The sequence below is a fragment of the Gadus chalcogrammus genome, chromosome 2 (genome assembly GCF_026213295.1).
Source record: "Gadus chalcogrammus isolate NIFS_2021 chromosome 2, NIFS_Gcha_1.0, whole genome shotgun sequence".
Classification (NCBI taxonomy): Eukaryota; Metazoa; Chordata; class Actinopteri; order Gadiformes; family Gadidae; genus Gadus; species Gadus chalcogrammus.
In genome coordinates, this window is record NC_079413.1 from 1,303,214 (window position 1) to 1,323,532 (window position 20,319).

The 20,319-nt window shown below is 44.5% G+C and overlaps 2 protein-coding genes across 2 annotated transcripts; one reads left to right on the forward strand and one right to left on the reverse strand.

Annotated features, from left to right (window-relative positions):
- Nucleotides 1–1,185: 1,185 nt before the first annotated feature.
- On the reverse strand, nucleotides 1,186–3,455 carry LOC130403762 (tetraspanin-10-like). The gene is made up of 3 exons (XM_056608228.1): nucleotides 3,266–3,455; nucleotides 1,933–2,558; nucleotides 1,186–1,507 (listed from the first exon to the last, which is right to left on the reverse strand). Exons 1-3 carry the CDS (start codon nucleotides 3,353–3,355, stop codon nucleotides 1,186–1,188), a joined length of 1,038 nt encoding a protein of 345 aa, XP_056464203.1. The 5' UTR covers nucleotides 3,356–3,455.
- Nucleotides 3,456–16,438: 12,983 nt separating this feature from the next.
- LOC130403768 (cytochrome P450 2K1-like) lies at nucleotides 16,439–18,034 on the forward strand. The gene is made up of 4 exons (XM_056608242.1): nucleotides 16,439–16,544; nucleotides 17,320–17,502; nucleotides 17,604–17,708; nucleotides 17,809–18,034. Exons 1-4 carry the CDS (start codon nucleotides 16,439–16,441, stop codon nucleotides 18,006–18,008), a joined length of 594 nt encoding a protein of 197 aa, XP_056464217.1. The 3' UTR covers nucleotides 18,009–18,034.
- Nucleotides 18,035–20,319: the final 2,285 nt, after the last annotated feature.

The window sequence follows — 20,319 nt, forward strand, 5'->3', positions numbered from 1 at the left end:
AAACCGTGGATTTCTTTCGGACTTGGCTTTAGCTTTTACAGGGAGCCTGGCCGAGGCCACTGGCCTTCAGGCATCGGTAATTTGGAGGAATGCGTAAGTTTAACAGGGAAAATTCCACAGAGTGTTTTGGTTGAAGAAATTCATAAAGTGAGGGTCAGCTTCTATCCAAAACTCTTGAAGTCATTATTTGCAACTCAACGTTAAGCCTGTGTATGTTCTCTTACCACCTTACTATTTACCACTTGAACACTTTACTACACCTCATTACTCTTACTTATTATTATCGCAGTTTTAGTTTCTCTACTTATTATTACTTACTTTTTTTATAATTAGTATTAATTATTGTGATCTATTGATGCTACTTATTTTTACATGTTTTTATTTTTACTTCTCTTTAATTATTTTATCTTGTATTGTTGCTGAGAACAATTAGCCTTCTACTGAATTCGAGGGTACTTCTACCCTAGAATTCTACTGTTGTGTACTTGTTGTGTACTTTATCTTATCTTTTGCCTTCTCGGATACACGGTCGATTTGAAGACAGCACCATCACAAAAAAACATGTCGCCTTTCCCTTTTCCAAAATATGGCAGGTGATCACAAACCATTTAAATGAAACAAACCTGAATTAACAATGGGACTTTGATTCATGACACATTAAACCAATACCTTGGAGCCCACACATGCTGCATGCTGAGCCGTGCTCACAGTATGAGGTCAGTTGGATGATGTCAGCCGTCCAAACAAACAGAGATAGTGAGGTGTCACTCAAACCAGGTTTATTGGTGCAGCTCTGGCCCAAAGGCAGTCAGTCTGCAAGGGACATCATCATCATCAGTATTTGACCTCTTCCTCTTCATCTCCATCATGAACTCTGTCACCTTCATGTCCATCCCCCTCCTCCTCCTCCCCCTCCTCTCCTCCCCCTCTTCCTCACGGTCCCCCACCTCCTCCTCCCCCTCCCCCCCTCCTCCTCCTCCCCTCCTCCCCTCCCCCTCCTCCCCTCCTCCCCCTCCTCCTCCCCCTCCTTCCCTCCTCTCCTCCCCCCCCACTCCTCCTCTCCCTCCTCCTCCCCTCCTCCTACCCCTCCCCCTCCTCCTCCTCCCCCCCTCCCCCTCCTCCCCCTCCTCCTCCTCCCCCTCCTCCTCTCGGTCCCCCTCCTCCCCCTCTCCCCCCTCCCCCTCCTCAGCGGGGGAGCCCCCGGCTGTAGGCCTTGTGCCACTGGATGGTGTCCAGGAGGCGCGCGGCGGCCGACAGCGTGAGGATCTGGACCCCCAGCACCACGACGCCCGCCACGCCGATGGCAGCCGAGTGGCGCTCCACCCAGCGGGCCGTGCCCCCCAGGCAGCCCCCCAGGAAGACCACGCTCTGGGCCGAGAACAAGTCCAGCGCCTGGGCCCCCACGCCGCACTGGGAGTTCCATACCGTGCCGTTCTCCAGGGGGGCCACGCAGCAGGTGGCCGGGACCCCGCAGGCCAGCACCCCCGGGGCCGAGCAGTTGTAATATCTGTGGGGGGGGGGAGAAACAACAATATATGGCTGTCGGTACAGTAAGGATGATAATAGAACCAAGTGCCAAGGACTAACAATCACTAGGTTAACCCATCCCCCGCATACAACACAGATAGTTAGGGCTCACATGTTGACCTCCCAGTCCTCCCACTCACATGTGGACCCCCCAGGCTCTCCCAATCCCTCCCAGCCTCTCCCAGTCCCTCCCAGTCCCTCCCTGTCCTCCCAGTCCTACTCACATGTTGACCTCCCAGTCCCTCCCAGTCCTCCCAGCCCCTCCCAGTCCCCCCGTCCCACTCACATGTTGACCTCCCAGTCCCTCCCAGTCCTCCCAGTCCACCCAGCCCCTCCCAGTCCCTCCCAGCCCCTCCCAGTCCTCCCAGTCCTCCCAGCCCCTCCCAGTCGCCCCGTCCCACTCACATGTTGACCTCCCAGTCGCGGTAGTCGTCGGCGCCGCAGCACTCCAGGCCGGTCTGGATCTCGTCCACGATGAACCTGAGGTCCAGGTCGTCCTGGTAACGCGCCATGGCGACGAGCAGGCCGGAGCGCAGGTAGCCCTCCACCTCCCCCTGCAGGCTGAAGGCCGCGATGGCGGCCAGCACCTGGGCGGCGATCAGCGCCAGCACGGCGGCCGAGAAGCACCTCAGCAGGCAGCCGTTCTCCCGCAGCGCGCCCACGCAGCCCGACAGGCACAGGGCGCCCAGCAGCGAGCCGAGCGCCACGAACGCCAGCATGGGGTCGGTGCCGATGCTGCCGATGCGCTCCTGGGCGAAGGACTCCTTGGTGATGAGGCCCCACAGCCCCAGGCAGAGCACCGCCATGCCCAGCACGGAGAACAGCAGGTTGCTGGAGAACACCAGCAGCTTCAGGCAGTGGTCGCCGAAGGAGTAGCCGGTGGTGCGCTGGTGGCGGTGGCGGCGGCGGCGGGGCGTGAAGGTCTTGGGGTCGCTCTGGCTGGAGCCCTGGTTCTCCCCGCTGCCGTCGTACCGGGGCTCTGCGTCGCCGACGGGGCCGTACGGAGGCTCCCCGACGGCCGCCTGGCCCTCCTACGGTCAATAACGTTCACACATAGGGTGTTTAGCAGACGCTTTTATACAACGCGACACAGCGACTGCCTGCGTTGTGAGGTCACGTTGCAGGGCTGTCCCCATTTTGGAAGCATAGGGGGATTTGAAGGTTTGTTATGAGTTGGAAAACATTGTTGTGTTCGAAACACACCGCCACGGCGTTCGTCATTCCTCGATTGCGTTGTATTGATGATGATTTACGACTTATCATTAATCTATCAGTCCCTTGAGTACTCTCAAAATGCAGAGCTCACCGACAAAAACAACCCATGATGCAATCCCATTGCATCACGGGATGTTTTGGTGGTGAGCCCTCCATTTTGATGCAGAAGCCCTGTTCAGGCCCTGTTCCGGCCCCTCTAGTCACCACTCAGCTAGGTAGACATTAGCTGGCGAGTGGAGGAGCAGGCCAGTGTCGTGGGTAGGGTGTTTGAAGCCCAGCTAAAGAGGTTCATGTTTCTCGCCTCCAACGACGGCAGCCTACATGCACCCTACACGGGTACTGAGAGCAAGAGGCCAAAGGCTGTCCGCTCATAATCGACACATGTTGCTCATTTCGACACATGTTGCTCATTGAAACGATAATGTTAACACCAGAAGGTTGGCCTTACGTCCCTTTGGATCAAAGACACAGACACACTTAATAAAGAAACAAAGGCTTCTGCGCGGACTGTGCTGCTCCTTACCTTGGGGATGAGATGGCTGCTCTCATTCTGGGTCGCGTCCCCCCTGGACCAGGGCCAGAACGGACGTCTGGAGGCCCAGAATCCACTCATCGTCCCAGGAGACAGAGAGACCGGCCTGTCCCTCTGAGAGGGTCTGAGTGAATCGATCTACGGCGAGAACACACACACACACACCCACACACACACACACACACTGACACCTCATGAAGACGATTCGCCGAACTGTGTAGGGCAGAGCATGTGAGCGGGGCGTTGTGAGGGGCGTGAGTAGCCCCTGGTTACAGTCGGGGGGAGGGGGGGGGGGGGATCAGGGTTCCACCATCATGTGAGAGTCACAGTGCAGGGATTATATGGTCGAGAGAGAGAGAGAGAGAGAGAGAGAGAGAGAGAGAGAGAGAGAGAGAGAGAGAGAGAGAGAGAGAATGCGATGGGTAAAACAGTGTGAAAGAGACCTGACGTCAACCCAACGCGATATGCCAGCACATCCTTATGACATCAGTCAGCCAGAAGTAAGTAGGAAGGTAGATATAAAACGGTCCATTTTTGGTCCAGGTCCATTAATGTTACAATACACCACACCAGGTACTACTAGTTTAACTACTGCTTTTTATTATTTGGTACTGCTCTTATCCTTCTCCTTCAACATTCAGATAACATCATTAAAATATATTGTCTTCTGGTATATCCATTACAACTATGAGAAAAAACAGAGAGAGAGAGAGAGAGAGAGAGGAGAGAGGGAGAGAGGGACAGAGAGAGAGAGAGAGAGAGAGAGAGAGAGAGAGAGAGAGAGAGAGAGGGAGACAGGGAAAGAGAGAGAGAGAGAGAGAGAGAGAGAGAGAGAGAGAGAGAGAGAGAGAGAAAGAGAGAGAGAGAGAGAGAGAGAGAGAGAGAGAGAGAGAGGGAGAGGGAAAGAGGGAGAGAGAGAGAGAACGAGAGGGAGAGAGAGAGAGGGAGAGGGAGAGGGAAAGAAGGAGAGAGAGAGAGAACGAGAGGGAGAGAGAGAGAGCGTGCGCGAGCGCATGAGAGAAAGAGAACGAGACAGAGAACGATAGCGAGAGCTAGAGAGGGAGAGCCAGAGCAAGAGCCAGAGACAGAGAGTGCGATGGGCCAGGATATATACCTGGCCCGTCATGTCTTCTGATGTCACTCTTTCCCTCTGAGCCGAAGCTGTCGGGGGTTAAGTGAAAAAACGTATCTCGGTAGGACCTGCACCACAGTGGTCGATAATCGTAATCGGGTTCGAAACCGGAACTGCCCTTTACGGCCAAATGGTTTGGCGCTGATCCCATGGTGTGTTTCCTTTAAGAATTGCGGTTTTATTTATTTGTTAAAGTTTAGACCCATTTGTTTTTCTATTCCAAAACGTCCCATGCAGTGGCTCTGTCAGGGAAATCCATTAGCCGGCCCGTGTCCACGTCGCTGCTCGATGCATTAGGAAAATATGCCCAACTATATTGCAAAAGACAATTCTGATGTTGCTCAGGATATTCCTTTCTATTAAAAACAGGGACATGGAGCCCCTCCCCGCCCCACAAACACACAACAGACACACACAAACACACAACAGACACACACAGACAAACAACAGACACACACAAACACACAACAGACACAGTGCAACGCTCACGAGACAATCTGTCCTCAGTTTGAATTCAGATGTTTGCCACCATGGATACAGATTGTTTTGCTTATGTCTTTCTAATTGCGTTCTCCTTTTAACTACGAAACCCATTGATGAACAGCCCATGATAACACACCGACGACAACACCTAATCCCAGGATTAATCGTTGATATAAGGAGTCTGGTTATCGTCCTGCAGGCAGACATCGTCCCCGCGGGCGGTCTCTCAACGAGGCCGTCTCTGGGTCGCAGGCGTCCGGGAGGAAACGGATCTCCACAAGGTCGTGACCCCGTCCCGACGTTGGAACCGCTCAGCGTGCGGGCCGGTCGAAGGCCATATGCCGAGCAGACTCTATTACGGAGGGAGGGAGGAATGCTGCGCTGGAGCAGAGGCAGTCCCGCGCCGCTACATCAAACACCTCCTCTGGACGCCTGCCCTGGCAGAGCCCAGCGGGGTGCGAGGGCCCGGGACCTGCCCCAGCTCCCAGGGGTCAAGAGGACCACCGCCTGCCCCAGATACCAGGGGACAAGAGGACCACCGCCTGCCCCAGATACCAGGGGACAAGAGGACCACCGATCCCCAGCAACTGTGGCTAGGAGTCGGGTGCATGTCGCTTCACCTTGGCTTTGGAGAGAGGTGGATGGCATCACTATGGCTCTGCATAGCTAGGTTTTGACCTGGCATAGGCTTCTACATGTGTGGGTGGCCTGGGTTCCACCTGGCATGGGGTTCTACGCGTGTGTGTGTGTGTGTGTGTGTGTGTGTGTGTGTGTGTGTGTGTGTGTGTGTGTGTGTGTGTGTGTGTGTGTGTGTGTGTGTGTGTGTGTGTGTGACTGTGTGTGTGTGTGTGTGTTTTTACGTCTCTCTGGTGTGCACGTGTGAAACTTTGGCGTTATACGTATGCGTCACAAATGCACGTGTAGTATGTGTGAGTGTGGTGATGTGCAGAGGCGTCGTCAGCCCCTTTTTACTGGGGCACGTGCCCCAGTAAAAGTCTCCAGTGCCCCAGTAAAATTCCATTGATCATTATTAAATTAATCTGCAGAAGCGCCGCACTCGCTATGGAATCGACAGGATTCATCAAGGTCATCTCCTGCTGCCTCGGGAGTCTTCAGTCGAGCCTGCCTCTTACCAGCCAATCAAAAAACGAAAGGGGCTACATAAAAGCCAATCAGAAAATAGCCCTATTGTATCTGGGTAAGATTTAACGCAACAACCAATGAAAAAAATCAGTTGTTTACGGATTCGTCCACGTGACTCTTCTGAATGTTTCAGTGGTAAAGTGTGTAAAGTATGACCAAGTGTTTCTTTCTGTTCAATAGTCTAGATAGAACTTTATCAATCCCCTGTAGGAGAAATTTGTTAATAAAACAATAATGGTAAAAAAAATAAGGAATCTCCCACTTCCGGCTTCCATGAAAGAGAACCATACTAATTCACACAATAGCGTTGATGCAAATCTAGCATTAAAGGTTAATTTAAGGAAGTTCTCTCCAGTCACGCTGAAACTAGTTTGCTAGTAGTAGCGCTTTAATTTGCAGTGTAAGAGAATTCTGAGAAATCTGAATGCTGACAAAATTCTCCGAATTCTGACACTGCAATTTATTTGCACGCTACGACTAGTGAACTACTTTAAAAAAAACTCGACACTGCGACCAGGCGACAAATGACTGGTGAGAAGCTTCTTAAATTAACCTTTAATGCTAGATTTGCAGCACTTTAATTCCTGTCAACTTTGTTTTCTAACACCAGCATTTCCACAACTATGCTCATGTTCGTGACTGCTATAGGCCTACAAAACCATTTATAGTGCATCTATTTTTCTGCTGGGTAGTGATAGTCGCCCTAAATGCAGCTTTAATTTGGGCTCTGATTCTGAATAAATGCCGCTGCTGAACTGTGTGAATAAATAAAGGGAACTGAAATCGAAAGAAGACACGTGGTTTTGATGTAGGCCTACCGTGAATTCCAGCTGAAAGTTGAACATTGCTGCCATCAGGGGAAATTAATGTAACCTAGGCATATTGTAAGTAGCTTTCAATTCCTTGTTTTTTTGTTGATCATGTTTCGTTGGAAACCACGGGAGCTGGAAACAGCCCAGAGTAAGTCATCTCCTTTTTTAACGTTACAACAAATTCACAACTTGTTTGACACAAACAATGACAACTTGATTGCTGTTAAAGAATGTTGCCCACATAATTAGCACCAGTTTTTCAATACTGAGCGTCTGTAGCCTGTAGTTTTATATCACACACACACACACACACACACACACACACACACACACACACACACACACACACACACACACACACACACACACACACACACACACACACACACACACACACACACCATGCGTGCACGCACACACGCGGAAAATGAATAATGAATGAAAAATTGTCTGTCTTCAAAACTTGAGGAAGTTTTAGTGGACAAAAACTTCCTTAACACAAAAAAGGAAATTATGGATATACAGGGTGTTTTTAACATATATGGATCCAACAATGTTCCCAACACTGACACAGCTAATTCAGATCATTGCACTCACAATTCAATTCAAATTCAGTTGTAGTTGTGAGCGATCTTTCAGTGTGTCGAGAAGGCTCCACACCTGGCTTAGGTCAACCATGGGGCAAGGAAGGCTTCACCAACTTTCTCTTTTGTCCATTGAAAAGGAGCAACTATGCAAAGTGAGTCAAAGCCACGTTATTGACCGCTTTGCCACCATGAAGGCGCGGCGATACAGCTTAATAGTGAAAAAATAATCATTAAAAAAGGCTCTATGCAGTAGTGTATGGCCTTATTTAGTTTAATTTAAGAGCTTTGATGGTTCTATAACATTTTCCAGGTTGATTGGTGGCAATGAGCCACCTCACCTTAAGTCAGAAATTCTATTAGTTTTAAACCTTGTTTCTTGCCTTTTTAGTACATGTCGTTCTGGCAAAATTATGCTGTTTCCACACAGCTTCTAAATAAATATAGATGTGTAGACTTCTCCTGATAAAGAGGTGAAGGTCATAAAGAGACTTTTTGTTTATTTGTCAGTTACCTTATTTGTAAATCTTTGAGATGTGTATGTGTTTAAATAAATATAATTGTACGGTACTCATGAATCCATCTTTGCGTCTTTACCTTTACCAGTGCTTTAATATAGCCTACAATATGACAGTGACAATGATTTTGAAGCTTGTACATACCCTTCTGTATCCATCTATTTCATATTGTGCACACGTAAGAAAAATTTTTTTGGCAGTTGGGGGCCTTTGCCCCAGTAAAACTCTAGGTCTAGCAACGCCCCTGGTGATGTGAACACACACACGCATGGGCGTGCAGCTCTCGGTGACGCCGAAGGGGGCGGGGGGGAGGGGGGAGGAGGTTATATAAATGCTGGTCAGGTTCACGGTTCTAACAAGTGTCTTTGCTGAAGGATTAATGCACACGCAGTCAAGCTGATCGGGCCCTAAACAAAAGCATTTTCGCCAACCTCCCAGACAGGTAAGGTCATTTTGGATATTGAATCCTCTTCGACTTTGAGTCTTGGTTCAAAATGAATTAATTTAATTTAATTTATGTTGTTTTACTGAGTTTAGTTATCAAGACCTGTGGGATGGACTAAGTACTAATCATTTAAATTGTAAAGATAGATCAAATCTTTGTCAAACAATAGTGATCGTTGCCACAACATCTGTGATCTCTCAACGAAGGAACAACACAGCACCAGAATGGAACGGTTTACTGTAATTATGAGTTATGAGTTTGTTTTGTCTCCAGGATGGGGAGAGTGCTGGCTCTGTTCTGCATGCTCTCTGTGTGCGGGGCTCAGAAGTGGAAACAGAAGACCATCATGGAACATGAAGGTTAGAAGCAAAAAGCACTATTTTAGATTATAAGTTTTAACCATTGTAAAAAATGAAATCATAAATGGACTGCATTTGCAGCACTTTTTCTAACCAGCGGCCTCTCAAAGCACTGTACAATATTCTTAACATTCACGCACACATTCACACACACGCAAGGCGACAGCCAGCTCGTCAGGAGCAGTTAGGGTGATCAGAAGCAGTGTTCGCTCAGGAACACCTCGACACTCGGCGAGGAGGAGCCGGGGATCAACTATCAACCTTCCGGTTACCAGCCGACCCAGTTTACCTCCGGAGCCTTCCTGTACAAATTAATTTGTATGCATAAATTAAAAAGCATCCAGATTTGAGAGAATACATTTCACGTTGTTCTGGCAGAACACCGCCATGAGAAGACCTGTTCCAACCTGACCCAGGTGTTGGACAACTGGAAGTTTGCCATCATTACCCAGGTGAAGGACTCGCTGGCCAACGACCACGTCTCTCTGCTCCCTGACTACAGCAGGTAGGCGGGAATCGACCGCAGTGTACGGTGTGAACGACATGGGTCACGTAACGGCGTCTGGCTGAAAACATGTGATAATCACTCTCATATTTACTCACTGATTTGAACAGCTGGATGTCGTTAAGTAGGCCCACATAGCCTGAAAATCGTGTTCACATTCAAAATACACCCAAACAAGGTTTTTGTGTTTGCTATTTCAAACACAAAACTTATTTAACATTTACATTCAGGGCATTTAGAAGGTGCTTTTATCCAAAGTGACTTACAATAAGTACATTTGTCAGAAGAAAGAAAAACAACAATATATCATTTGCGGTACAGTAAGGTTCATAGAACCAAGTGCCAAGCAGCACTAACAATCACTAGGTCAACCCATTCCCGTATACAACAAAGATAGCTTTACAGCAAAGATAAGATGCTACACGATGCTAAGTATTATTTTTAAGTGCAATTTAACATATTGTAATTATATATTTTCCTTTTGAAGGATCCAGCCCCTCTCTGAAGCCCTCGCTGACCTCTACAATCAGTTCAACTCTCTTAAGAACGAGCTGGCCGGTCTCACCGCGAGGTTTGACGGCGTGGAGGGGTTCGTCGATGACCTCCAGACCCGCAAGTTCTTTCCTCCGCCCCCGAAGCCGGTACAGGTGGCGCGCCCCCGCTCCGGTCCGGTGGCGTCCTCCCGGCCCGAGCTGTGGCAGGCTCTGGGCTCCAGGACCGGACTGTACAGGAGCGACGGGTGGCCGGTGATATACTCCAGAAGACGAGCGAGGAAAGCAGGGCCGGCGATCGGCATAGGCGAGCTAGGCGACCGCCTAGGGCGACAAATGCGTTGGAGGGCGCCCTTAATTAAAAAATATATCAATTAAAATATACGACGCGAACAGAGAAGCGAGGGGGCGCGGGAGCAATTGTCAGGGCGGCCCGAAACCGTCAGCGTAGCACCCCCCCCCCCCCCGCTCGCAAGACCTGTCCAGGGCGCAAGTTGATTTCGAGTCGCCTAGGGCTCCGAAACGGCCAGCGCCGGCCCTGGAGGAAAGTCTCCCCGCGACCTTAGGATATAATTGTACACCATTTTAATATATCATATTAGAATGTGAATTTGATATAAATACACTCCCGTTATAATTGTGTATTATTCCTTTTTTGTCAGAGACAGGGGCCTTTTTAGTTATTTTTGATACGATGGTGAACTATCTTGAGAGAAAAAAATATTATATTTCATAATAGGCCTACAAAAAGTTGACGTTTCTTTTTTTCTATGAGTGTGTGTTGAGTGGCAACAAATTATTCATTTTAATGATTTTTATTGCCAACATAACTACAGAAAGTTTCATGTAACTTTAATCATTGGAACATATTGGCTTTTCTCATGATATCTTCCAGTGCACAAACAGCAAACACCAAGGGCATCAATCTTCGTTTGTGACACTTGCTAAACAGGATTGCATTCAGACTTGCTGATTGTTTCATCAGAGGGATTTGAACCCGCGGCCACTATGAACGTGTCTTCACTTTAGTCACAAGACTGTTTGGAACATTGCTGAACCGCGGTGCTGGTTGTTGTCCCAACGATGACCAGACTCACGTTTACAAGCCAGCAAACATCTGCTAACACTCCGTCTGTCCGTCTCTGGGCCAGACAGACGGACAGCAGGCCTGGCTGGACGAGAGCAGACGGGCGGACGGTGGAGCGACAGGAGGACACGGGGCCATGAACATGAACAGTTCAGACAACAAGATTAATCAAATGTTCAACAATATCCGGATTCATATTTGGACAGAAATTAATAACAATGTTTGGCTTTAAATTTGTATTTTGGTGTGTGTAGTGTATTTTCTGATTGCACCAAAAGGAAAATTCTACAAGGACGATCAATGAAACACTTAGTTAAATAAAAATAATAAACATATCCACATTTCGTTAATATATTATACAATGTACATTATGCTACCGAAATTCAAGTGTATTAATTTTAGTAAGTGTCCTGCCTGCCCCCCAAAGGCCATTCTCAGCTACTACAACCCCATTCAAACTTCACCACTCTACAATACATTATAAAGTGAACTGATTGGTTGTTTAGACATTTTTATGTGATGAATTATATGGAATGCCATTTGACTCAAATGTAATTAAATAGATAAATATGGCTATGAAATAAATAAGTTAATGTATGGAAATAAATACTTTTTAAGGACAACATTCATTTCATGCCACATTTCCAGGTGGTATATTCAAATGAGGGGGCGTGGTGTCTCAGACCAAAGCAACAGCACCGAATCACTGAATATATTATCGATAATAATAAAATATAGCAGCTCAGAATCACTGAATATATTATTCATAATAATATATAGCAGGACTGAAACACTGAACATATTATTAATAATACTTTTTTTGTGTTCGCTGTTAACATCCAATCCTGCTTCCATCAACTTGATTGCGTAAAACCAATATGAAACTAGAAAATGCATTTCCTGCAGAACATGGTGAGTGCTGCAGTGCAAAGTGAGGTTAAAAATATTTTTTAACAAAGCCACATAGATTACGACATAAAGAAACATTAAATAGCTTAAGGCCACGTTTATACATAGCAGGGTATTTATAGAAACAAATATTTCCCCCCCTACGTTTTCCAAAATAACATTGTGCCGTTGAGCGCCATTATAATCATGCCAAACCTATGGGCGGCAGTGTAGGGGGAAGGATAAAGCCATGAAAGCCAAGCAGAATCCTCAGAATCAACAACGAATAACACGAGCGTCTTCCTGTAACAAACAAACTGTAAACATAGGGCGTATGACGCTAAGCATTTCCTGGCGCATAATGTGACGCTTCAGAACCTAAAACTCTGTTTCTCCCCGTTGACACAACACATAACCGGCGTTTTCAGAAATCTCCACTTTGGCCGGAGTTTTTAGAAATGATCGTTTTGTGATAAAAACTGCGTTCGTGTAAATGAGGCCAAACCACGTGGAAATAACTGCGTTTTCCCTTTGTGTAAACGGGGCCTAAATCAAGTGAAGTAGCTGTCAGAAAGGGCAGGTGTCTTCAATAAAAAACAGCTGAAAACGAAGCCGGTATGAAACTAAGTGATTCTGAAGAAAGTTGAAATGATATCAAAATTCCGTTTAGATATTTTTGAAGATACAAGTGTGTAGATTTGTAACATGGTTTGAACGAAGATAAACGGTTGACAATTTATTCAGTTACGTCTAAAACAGTCATTGACTCCCATGTTAAAAAAATATAGTATTTTAAAAAGTAGAATATCTTAAAATGTATAAAATATTAAAAAAATCTGAAAAGAAGCGCGCGATTCCAAGCTATTGTGAAAGTCACCAAAAGTCGAAAAAAGTTAAACGCAAGGTCACAGGCTAACAGTGGAGCTGTGTTGGGAACCAGCAGCCAAGAGCTTCCATGGAAACTTTCTACCCATGTTAAATAGATTTAGTTGGCAGTGCCTTTTCTGCCCATTCTTTTTTAAACTTGCACTTTGCAGTACTGGGAGACACCATTTCTAACGGCAATGGAGCTAGATTCTAAAAATATCAAAAGATGCCCAAAGCAAATACCTTTAACCCATAGTTGTGTTTTATCAAATTAAAAAAATTCAGAGTTTCATTGACCACAAATTGAGCAGAAATATTTAAATGGTTTAACCACATTAAGAAAAATACATTTGTTAATTTTTTTTATTAGTGAAGCCACAAGTTTTGCACATTATCCAAACAGAATACCTGAAATGTTGATATTTCAGCCCTTTCGGGTTAAAACAAGAGAAAAGGACAACCTAACAAGAGTGAAAAGTTTGGGTTAGGTGACCTATAGTTCAAAGATGTCCCTGGTCAGGTAGACTAAATAAAAGTGTATTCCCAATTGCTCCAGGACATTCGTGTAATTTACTTGTGAGCTCTCCCTCAAGCCTAGAGAGACATCAGTGTTGAACCACCAACTGAAAGAGGGTATTTGCCATTAGTATGAGTGACAACATTTCATGGCTATTAATTTAGGTCATTATATTTAGCTGATTTGAATAGACTGTTTTAGCAGGTGAGGCTGTCAAAGAACTAAATATGGAGCAACTACAAAAAGTAAATTTGCAGCATGACCAAATTATACAAAAAGTATAGGAACTGTTCTAGCAGATATGTTTTAGGAGTCTCTTTTGATAGGCAGGGAATAATTGTCTTTGTCACCCTATAGTCATGCCATCAAATCTGTTAGGCAAAGTACCGCTACTGATTAATCCAGTAGACTCACCAGTCAAGTCCCCCTAGTTAGAAAATGGAAGAAACCCAGTTAGTCATGTTAATTATTCTGTTACAAATGAAGACTAATACTTTCCACAAATTGCGATCCAAGTTACTGGCTGCAGTCTTGGATTTTATAGTTCTATATGAATAGATTCAATTTACTAAACTATTAATCATGCTTCAGAAGAATTAACCTTTCTTGGATGGCAGATCTACCACAAGCCTCCATTGCCACAACCTCCAGATGGCTTACGAACTATGGCAACTCCTCGACTACTGCAAGCCAACAAATTGGCTCTTGCACACCAGACACGCATTTTGCTTTATTTTAGGTTTTCAAGCATCTTAAAATACCCAAATCATCGCTCCAATCCACAAGTCAGCTAATGGCCTACAAGGAAATGCTGAAGCTAGTGTTAGTGATGGCGATAGAAATGGACAAGCTTGCGTGTACAAATATGCAACTAGAATTGCAAGGTTCACAGCCCAGTTGCATAAGTGGTCACAACCGTTGGATTGTAAGCAAGGGTGAAAAAAAAAAAACTAGTCAACATGGTCAATTGAAAGCCTGTACAAAAAGACCCTGGAATAGTCAAATGCAGCTTTACTGCGGATGAATTAAGCCAAATTGCATAAACATCCAATGGTAAACAGTATACAAATGCAATCAAGGTTGCTCTCACACTAGGCCATCTGGCCGTGGCCGTCGCAACTGTGGCCTGGCCACGGTAGGCTCTTGTACATACGCCATCACGTCGCTAGCATCCAAACAATTCTACCAAACCTTAACCAACTAGTGAAAAATGGAAAAAAAAAGTGAAAAAAAGTAAACCAAACTCATTGTGTTCACCTTTAATAAAGAGGTGCGTGACAGGTGATCTCAATTAAGAGCTAATCAGAAAGAACACACTGATTGGCCATGAGTGAGACGTTCAAAACGAGGACAGGGATTTAACGGAATTGTTACCATTCAAATTCAAATGTCTTTATTATTGGATAGGGTATGATATCAATGATTTGGGCTTTGAGTAGGCCTATATTTCTTAAATATATTTCTTACATTTTTTCACCCCTTCGCCTTTTGAATATGAAATCTATAATCTCAGCCTCTCTATAATTTGCCCAACACATATTTTATTGTTCAAATAAAATCCCATCCTTATTTTGCCATTCATATTGAATCTTTACTGTCTTTCATTGTACAACACAATCATCTAATAATTATTCATAACGCTCTTCCATCTCCTTGGCTGCATTAAGACGAGGCTCGGGTCAGAGCAAAGATCGGGATCCACACATGATAAGGGATAAAGTTATTTATTAGAATAAAGTAAGTATCATGAAATCTGTAAAGGGATTAGTGTAGTGTATGGAAGATTAGAAAATGTGCGATTATATGGTTTGGACAGAAAACCAGTACCAAAATCACAAGGACCGACCGAGCCAGAACGGAGGAAACTTACCCAGACAGACAAAACAAATACTGGGAGCAACAAAACATCTTTACCATGTTGGAAATACCCGAACAAAATGCAACAAACCAAACCTGAACAGCAAACCAACATATGTGACCAACCAACTGAACTACTGACCAAACACACAATTATTTCGACTAGCCTATGTATATGGGCAGTGGAAAGTGTGCTGTGGGGATGTTGAATAGTGTTAACATAAAACAAAACATGGAACCAATCCAAAGGTCCAAAACCTTAAGGAACCACCCTAAACAGAACCCAAGCCCAACTGCCTCTGTGGAAAGAGAGAGAGACTGGCTAAAGCCTGCGTGGCAGACCTGCACAGGTGCACCTCATCAGCTGACAAGCCTCTCAGCCCCGCCCACTGGCTACCTGTAGCAGGTAGGCAAACACAGAGGACCCAGCAGACGAAGGAGAGAGAGAGAGCAGTCACAGCTGTCACATCTGTTGCCTGAAGATTCTTTGTTTGTCTCCAACAAAACCTTCCAAACAGATGAATCATTGGCTCATCCCAGAAGTGTCAAATTGCTTTTGTGTGTCAAAACGGGCAGGGTGGTCGTGGACTCCTGAAAAATACTATGGTTGTTTTGTATGTAGAATAAAATGCCATTCTACATTTAAAAAAAAAAAGGGAAGACTTTCACAATGCAGGATTCTGGGAATGCAGTGATGGAATCCCGATAACACCTGTTCCCTAATAAATGGGCTCAAGATTCTGAGTCTGCCTGCAAGAGGTTGTGTGTGTGTGTGTGTGTGTGTGTGTGTGTGTGTGTGTGTGTGTGTGTGTGTGTGTGTGTGTGTGTGTGTGTGTGTGTGTGTGTGTGTGTGTGGTTGAAACCTTAGCAGTTTGTGTCTCATTGACTGTTGGATTAATTATTAACTATGTCAAAAATATCTGATTTCCTCCCTTTGTTTTGATGTTCCCCCGAACAACAATGCAAACTAACCATTGTTAGTTTACTCACTGTGAACAGATGCCCCCTGTAGGATTATAACAGACTAATCTACATAGACCCTCGTAATAACTAGACCTAGACCCAGCTGAGAACTACTTTCAAGGAGGCGATGCCCTTCCTTAAGCCATCAGGCTCAGAAACGCAGACAGTAATAATTTTAAATGACTGAACAATAAATACAATTATTTATTGAATTACTGCTGCTCATTTTTTCCTTTTTTGAACGTTCAATTCAGCGAGTTCAACAGGATAAAACTTTGAATGAACCAGGCGGGTGGCAGGGACAAGAGATTAAACATTGACCTGATTGTACATTGACTTGTACAATTTAAATGTTAATAAATGATGGTAAACTTTCCCCTCTTCCCCCTGCACTTAAACATTTGCTTGCTTCTACATAATCAGTCCCAAGCCTGAGGTTACTTCTACTTCATAAAGAATGCAGTCACTAAACCTGTAAACCCACTTGCCTAACCTCGTTATTTGTTGACGATCATGGTGCTTCTAGAACTTCTCCATTCGTCTGCTTCAGTCCCCCTGTTGGGGGCTCTTGTAGGTCTGCTGGTCCTCTTCTTCTTCTCCTCCAGGAATCAGGGCCAGGGTAAGGATCCCCCTGGGCCCAGACCACTGCCCCTGATCGGGAACCTTTTGAGCATGGACTTTATGAAACCACACATCACCCTCTGGGAGGTGAGGCCACTACTGTTTTTATTCGGTCCATGGTCTCTTCCTGGAAGACTTGTTATCCATTTGATTATTGATATGTTATCCATTTGATTATTGATTGATTGATACTTGATAATGATTGGTACTGCATGTCTTTCTGCAATCAGCTTTCCAAGAAATATGGAGATGTATTCACAGTGTATTTACGAACAAAGAAGGTGGTGGTCCTGGCTGGATACAAGACAAACATGCCCTGGTCAACCATGCAGATGCATTTGGAGACAGAGAGTTAACCCCATTAATGCATACAGTTTCTAAAGAAAATGGTATGCTAATGCATACAAATTATAACGTTAGTACCACATAAAACTATGCCGTCTATAATCTGTGCCATTATGTATGGCAGTAGGTTTGAATATTATGACCCAGAGTTTAAAGCTATTCTCAATAGATCCAATGGGAACATTCAAATTGTTGGATCCCCTTCAGCACAGGTATCTATTTGGATTTTCTTAATTAGGTGAGTGCAGGTTTTATTCTTTCTTTCTTTCTCTCTTGATTATTCTCTACAAACTTTGGTACCTATCTCCTTCCTCAAATTTTGGATTGAACAAGCAGTCCACCACATCTTGGGCCAGATCTCGCTTCATCATCAATTATATCACAGCATTGTTAATTTTTTCCAAACTCGTTTTTGGTGTATTTTCCAGACCAGGTACTGGAGGAGCTGAGCAGCATGATCTGGAGTCGGCAGGTCAAGGTAGAGGACAGGAAGAACCTCCCCTACACTGATGCTGTCATCCATGAGACCCAGAGACTGGCCAACGCCCTTCCCATGTCGCTCCCTCACACCACCAGCCAAGACGTCACCTTCCAAGGCTACTTCATTAAGCAGGTCTGACTCAACGGAATAGCCACCAGACATAATATTGTAAGACCGTGATAAATATCTTCATAACTTCCTGAATGGTCCTTTCTCTAACGTCTGTGTTGTGGGATGAGACAGAATGGGAGAGTCCACTCAGCTTTAATCCTTCCCACTTCCTGGATGAGGATGGGAAGTTCGTCAAGAGAGATGCCTTCCTGCCTTTCTCTGCAGGTTCGCCAGCTCCATCAACAGACCCTGTGTCCCTTCTTCGGTGTTCTACCGAATATTGTGCAGATGACCTCCAGGGTTGTGACCCTGTTCCCTGTGTCAGGTCGCAGGGCGTGTGTTGGTGAGAGTCTGGCCAGGATGGAGCTCTTGCTCTTCTTCACCACCCTCCTTCAACGCTTCCGTTTCACTCCTCCACCTGGAGTGACAGAGGAGGATCTCGATCTGACTCCAACATGGGGCCTCACACTAAATCCTTCCCCCCACCAGTTGTGTGCTCACAGAAGGGTCGAGGCAGAAAGTTAATGATTGTGTGGCTTAATATGCAACAACTTAGATCTCTGACACATAATACAGGATTGTTGGGGGGGGGGGGGATATATAACACGATGATACCCTTTCGGGTTGCTATTTCTCGGATCCCTGTGTATTACGTTGCACCAGGTTGATGAGGGACCATTATGTCTTAGGTTGAATTTCATTTACAGCTTTATTTATAAAGCACTTTTTTGAAAACACGCGCTTACAAAGTGCCTCACAAAAATGCAAGTGAATGAATAAACAATTTAAACAAGTTAAAATAAAAATGTATCAAACAAACAAAGAAAGTGATAATACTGAATATTCAGAAGTCTCTTAAACAATTCAAATATTCAGAAGTCATTCAGTCGACATATGCTAAGGAGCAGGTCAGTAAACTGCCATTGACCTCATCAATGTGCCTCAGGTTATTCTTGTGCTGTGCATGTGTGCAGTACAAAACTGTACTATGAATCCCCTCCAAGGGCCTTAGGCCTTGTTGATTAAAGAATTAGACCAATATTTGATTATCAAAGGGATCTCAAAGTGCCCCCCAGCCACCATTGATATAAGGATCGTTGCATAATCAAGTAATGAACAGAGGAAACGACTGACAGGTGCATGACGGAAAGCTCAGGGCAAAGTGGAACAATGAAGAAAGCAAGATGTATAGTATAGGAGGTATCGGAACCGAGTATAGGTAATCCCAGCAACCGCTAGCATGGTGACCTGACTTGTCTTGTCCCAAAATGAACCCCAGTGGAGTCGAGAGCAGCTGGCAGCTGAGTGTGACTTCTTGGAATGCACTCAATAAGCAGTAGGAGTGTCTAAATGCCTTACCTTTTAATTATCAAGTTCGAAAGCAAAAACAAAAGTCCCCAATAAGTCATGCAAGGCAGGACATGGAGGCTTGAAAGGGCAGAAATTATATCTTTGGCGTTTTTTTCGGAAGTAGACAACCCAAAAATATAAGCTGTTGGGTTTATTACATTTGGATGTAAAATGAAAAACACACATTTGTAAATAGGTGAATATTTCACTGGGATTGAGATAAAAAAAAATGCAAATGTTGGTTGGCATAAGTAAGGGGCATGATATGCCTCTTGATATAGTAATGATTTAGTAAACTGGGTTAAAACCCACCGGATTTCATAATCTGTTTATCTTGATCTGTAAACTTTGACACAAATGGGAACTTTGCCAAGGTTTGACTGCGTTTGTGTTAAAAGTCACTGGCTTCTGTCAGGTCGGCAGATTCCTGTTTTTCTTTTTAAAACTGACACTTTCATGAGTGATATATTAAAGTTATTGATTCTTTGAATGCCATACTTATAATAGTTTAACAATTTTTTGTTTAAAAAATCACTTAAGTTTTCCAAAGTGTAAAAGTGTGACACTTTCATAATCTTTATGGCAGTATTTTACAATAAGGTTACAATAATAAACCATAAATTAAGATTAGTTTGCAGTAATAGGCATTAATAAACAATTAATGAACAGTTAACTAATGGTAAGGTATATATTTATATATATTTGAACCCCATTAAAGAGGGGGCTTACCCTAGCCATGTTAAATAATGTATACATTAAAACCTTAATTAACATTAGTACATGTCCTACCCTAATTGTTAAATGTTACCAACTTTTCAACTGCCCTCTACTCCACATATACAAATTTTAATATCACATCACAATCACAATGATCCGCAATAATGATAAGCCCAATAAGATACCTTATATAGCCCATAGGCAAATTGAGTCTTGTAGGTAAGAAGTCAACTGAAATGTTTGCCTTGTCATTTTGAAACGCATACACAGGAAATTAAGCTACAACAGGGTGATCATTGCATACCGTTTTCGTTTAGATAAATGTTGTGCTAGGTTTTGTTAAGGCTGAACGTTTTCCAGATCAACCCATGAAATAACCGAATAGATCGGTCTCCTAAATAGTGAAAATTGTATTCTATGTTTAAAGAAACATAATTATACACCACACATATAACATCAATATCACCAAAGGTTCACATATACAGAGAGAGAGAGAGAGAGATAGATATAAGTGCTGTCAAATTAACGCAATAATCTTTGCTTTGATTTTGAGAGATCTAACTCGCTAAAAATAATTAACGCTGTCTACTTCCTGTGGCGGGTGACTTATTATAATCGAACCGTCGAGTCTAGAACACACACTAACTATGAAGGCGAAAGGCACAGAGGTGGAACATCCAACGCAATATAGTTGGATTCTAAGGAACCAGTGTGACAGGGGCAGGTTCTACATAGCCGTCTAAACTCGAATAAGTCACGAGAAACGTCA

Coding starts and splice junctions, on each gene's coding strand:
- LOC130403762 (XM_056608228.1), bottom strand. CDS start 3,355: ATGAGTGGATTCTGGGCCTCCAGACGTCCGTTCTGGCCCTGGTCCAGG. Junction 2,559..3,265: donor GCAGCCATCTCATCCCCAAG/GTAAGGAGCAGC, acceptor TATTGACCGTAG/GAGGGCCAGGCGGCCGTCGG. Junction 1,508..1,932: donor CGCGACTGGGAGGTCAACAT/GTGAGTGGGACG, acceptor CCCCCCCCACAG/ATATTACAACTGCTCGGCCC.
- LOC130403768 (XM_056608242.1), top strand. CDS start 16,439: ATGGTGCTTCTAGAACTTCTCCATTCGTCTGCTTCAGTCCCCCTGTTG. Junction 16,545..17,319: donor CTCCAGGAATCAGGGCCAGG/GTAAGGATCCCC, acceptor TGTATTTTCCAG/ACCAGGTACTGGAGGAGCTG. Junction 17,503..17,603: donor CCAAGGCTACTTCATTAAGC/AGGTCTGACTCA, acceptor CGTCTGTGTTGT/GGGATGAGACAGAATGGGAG.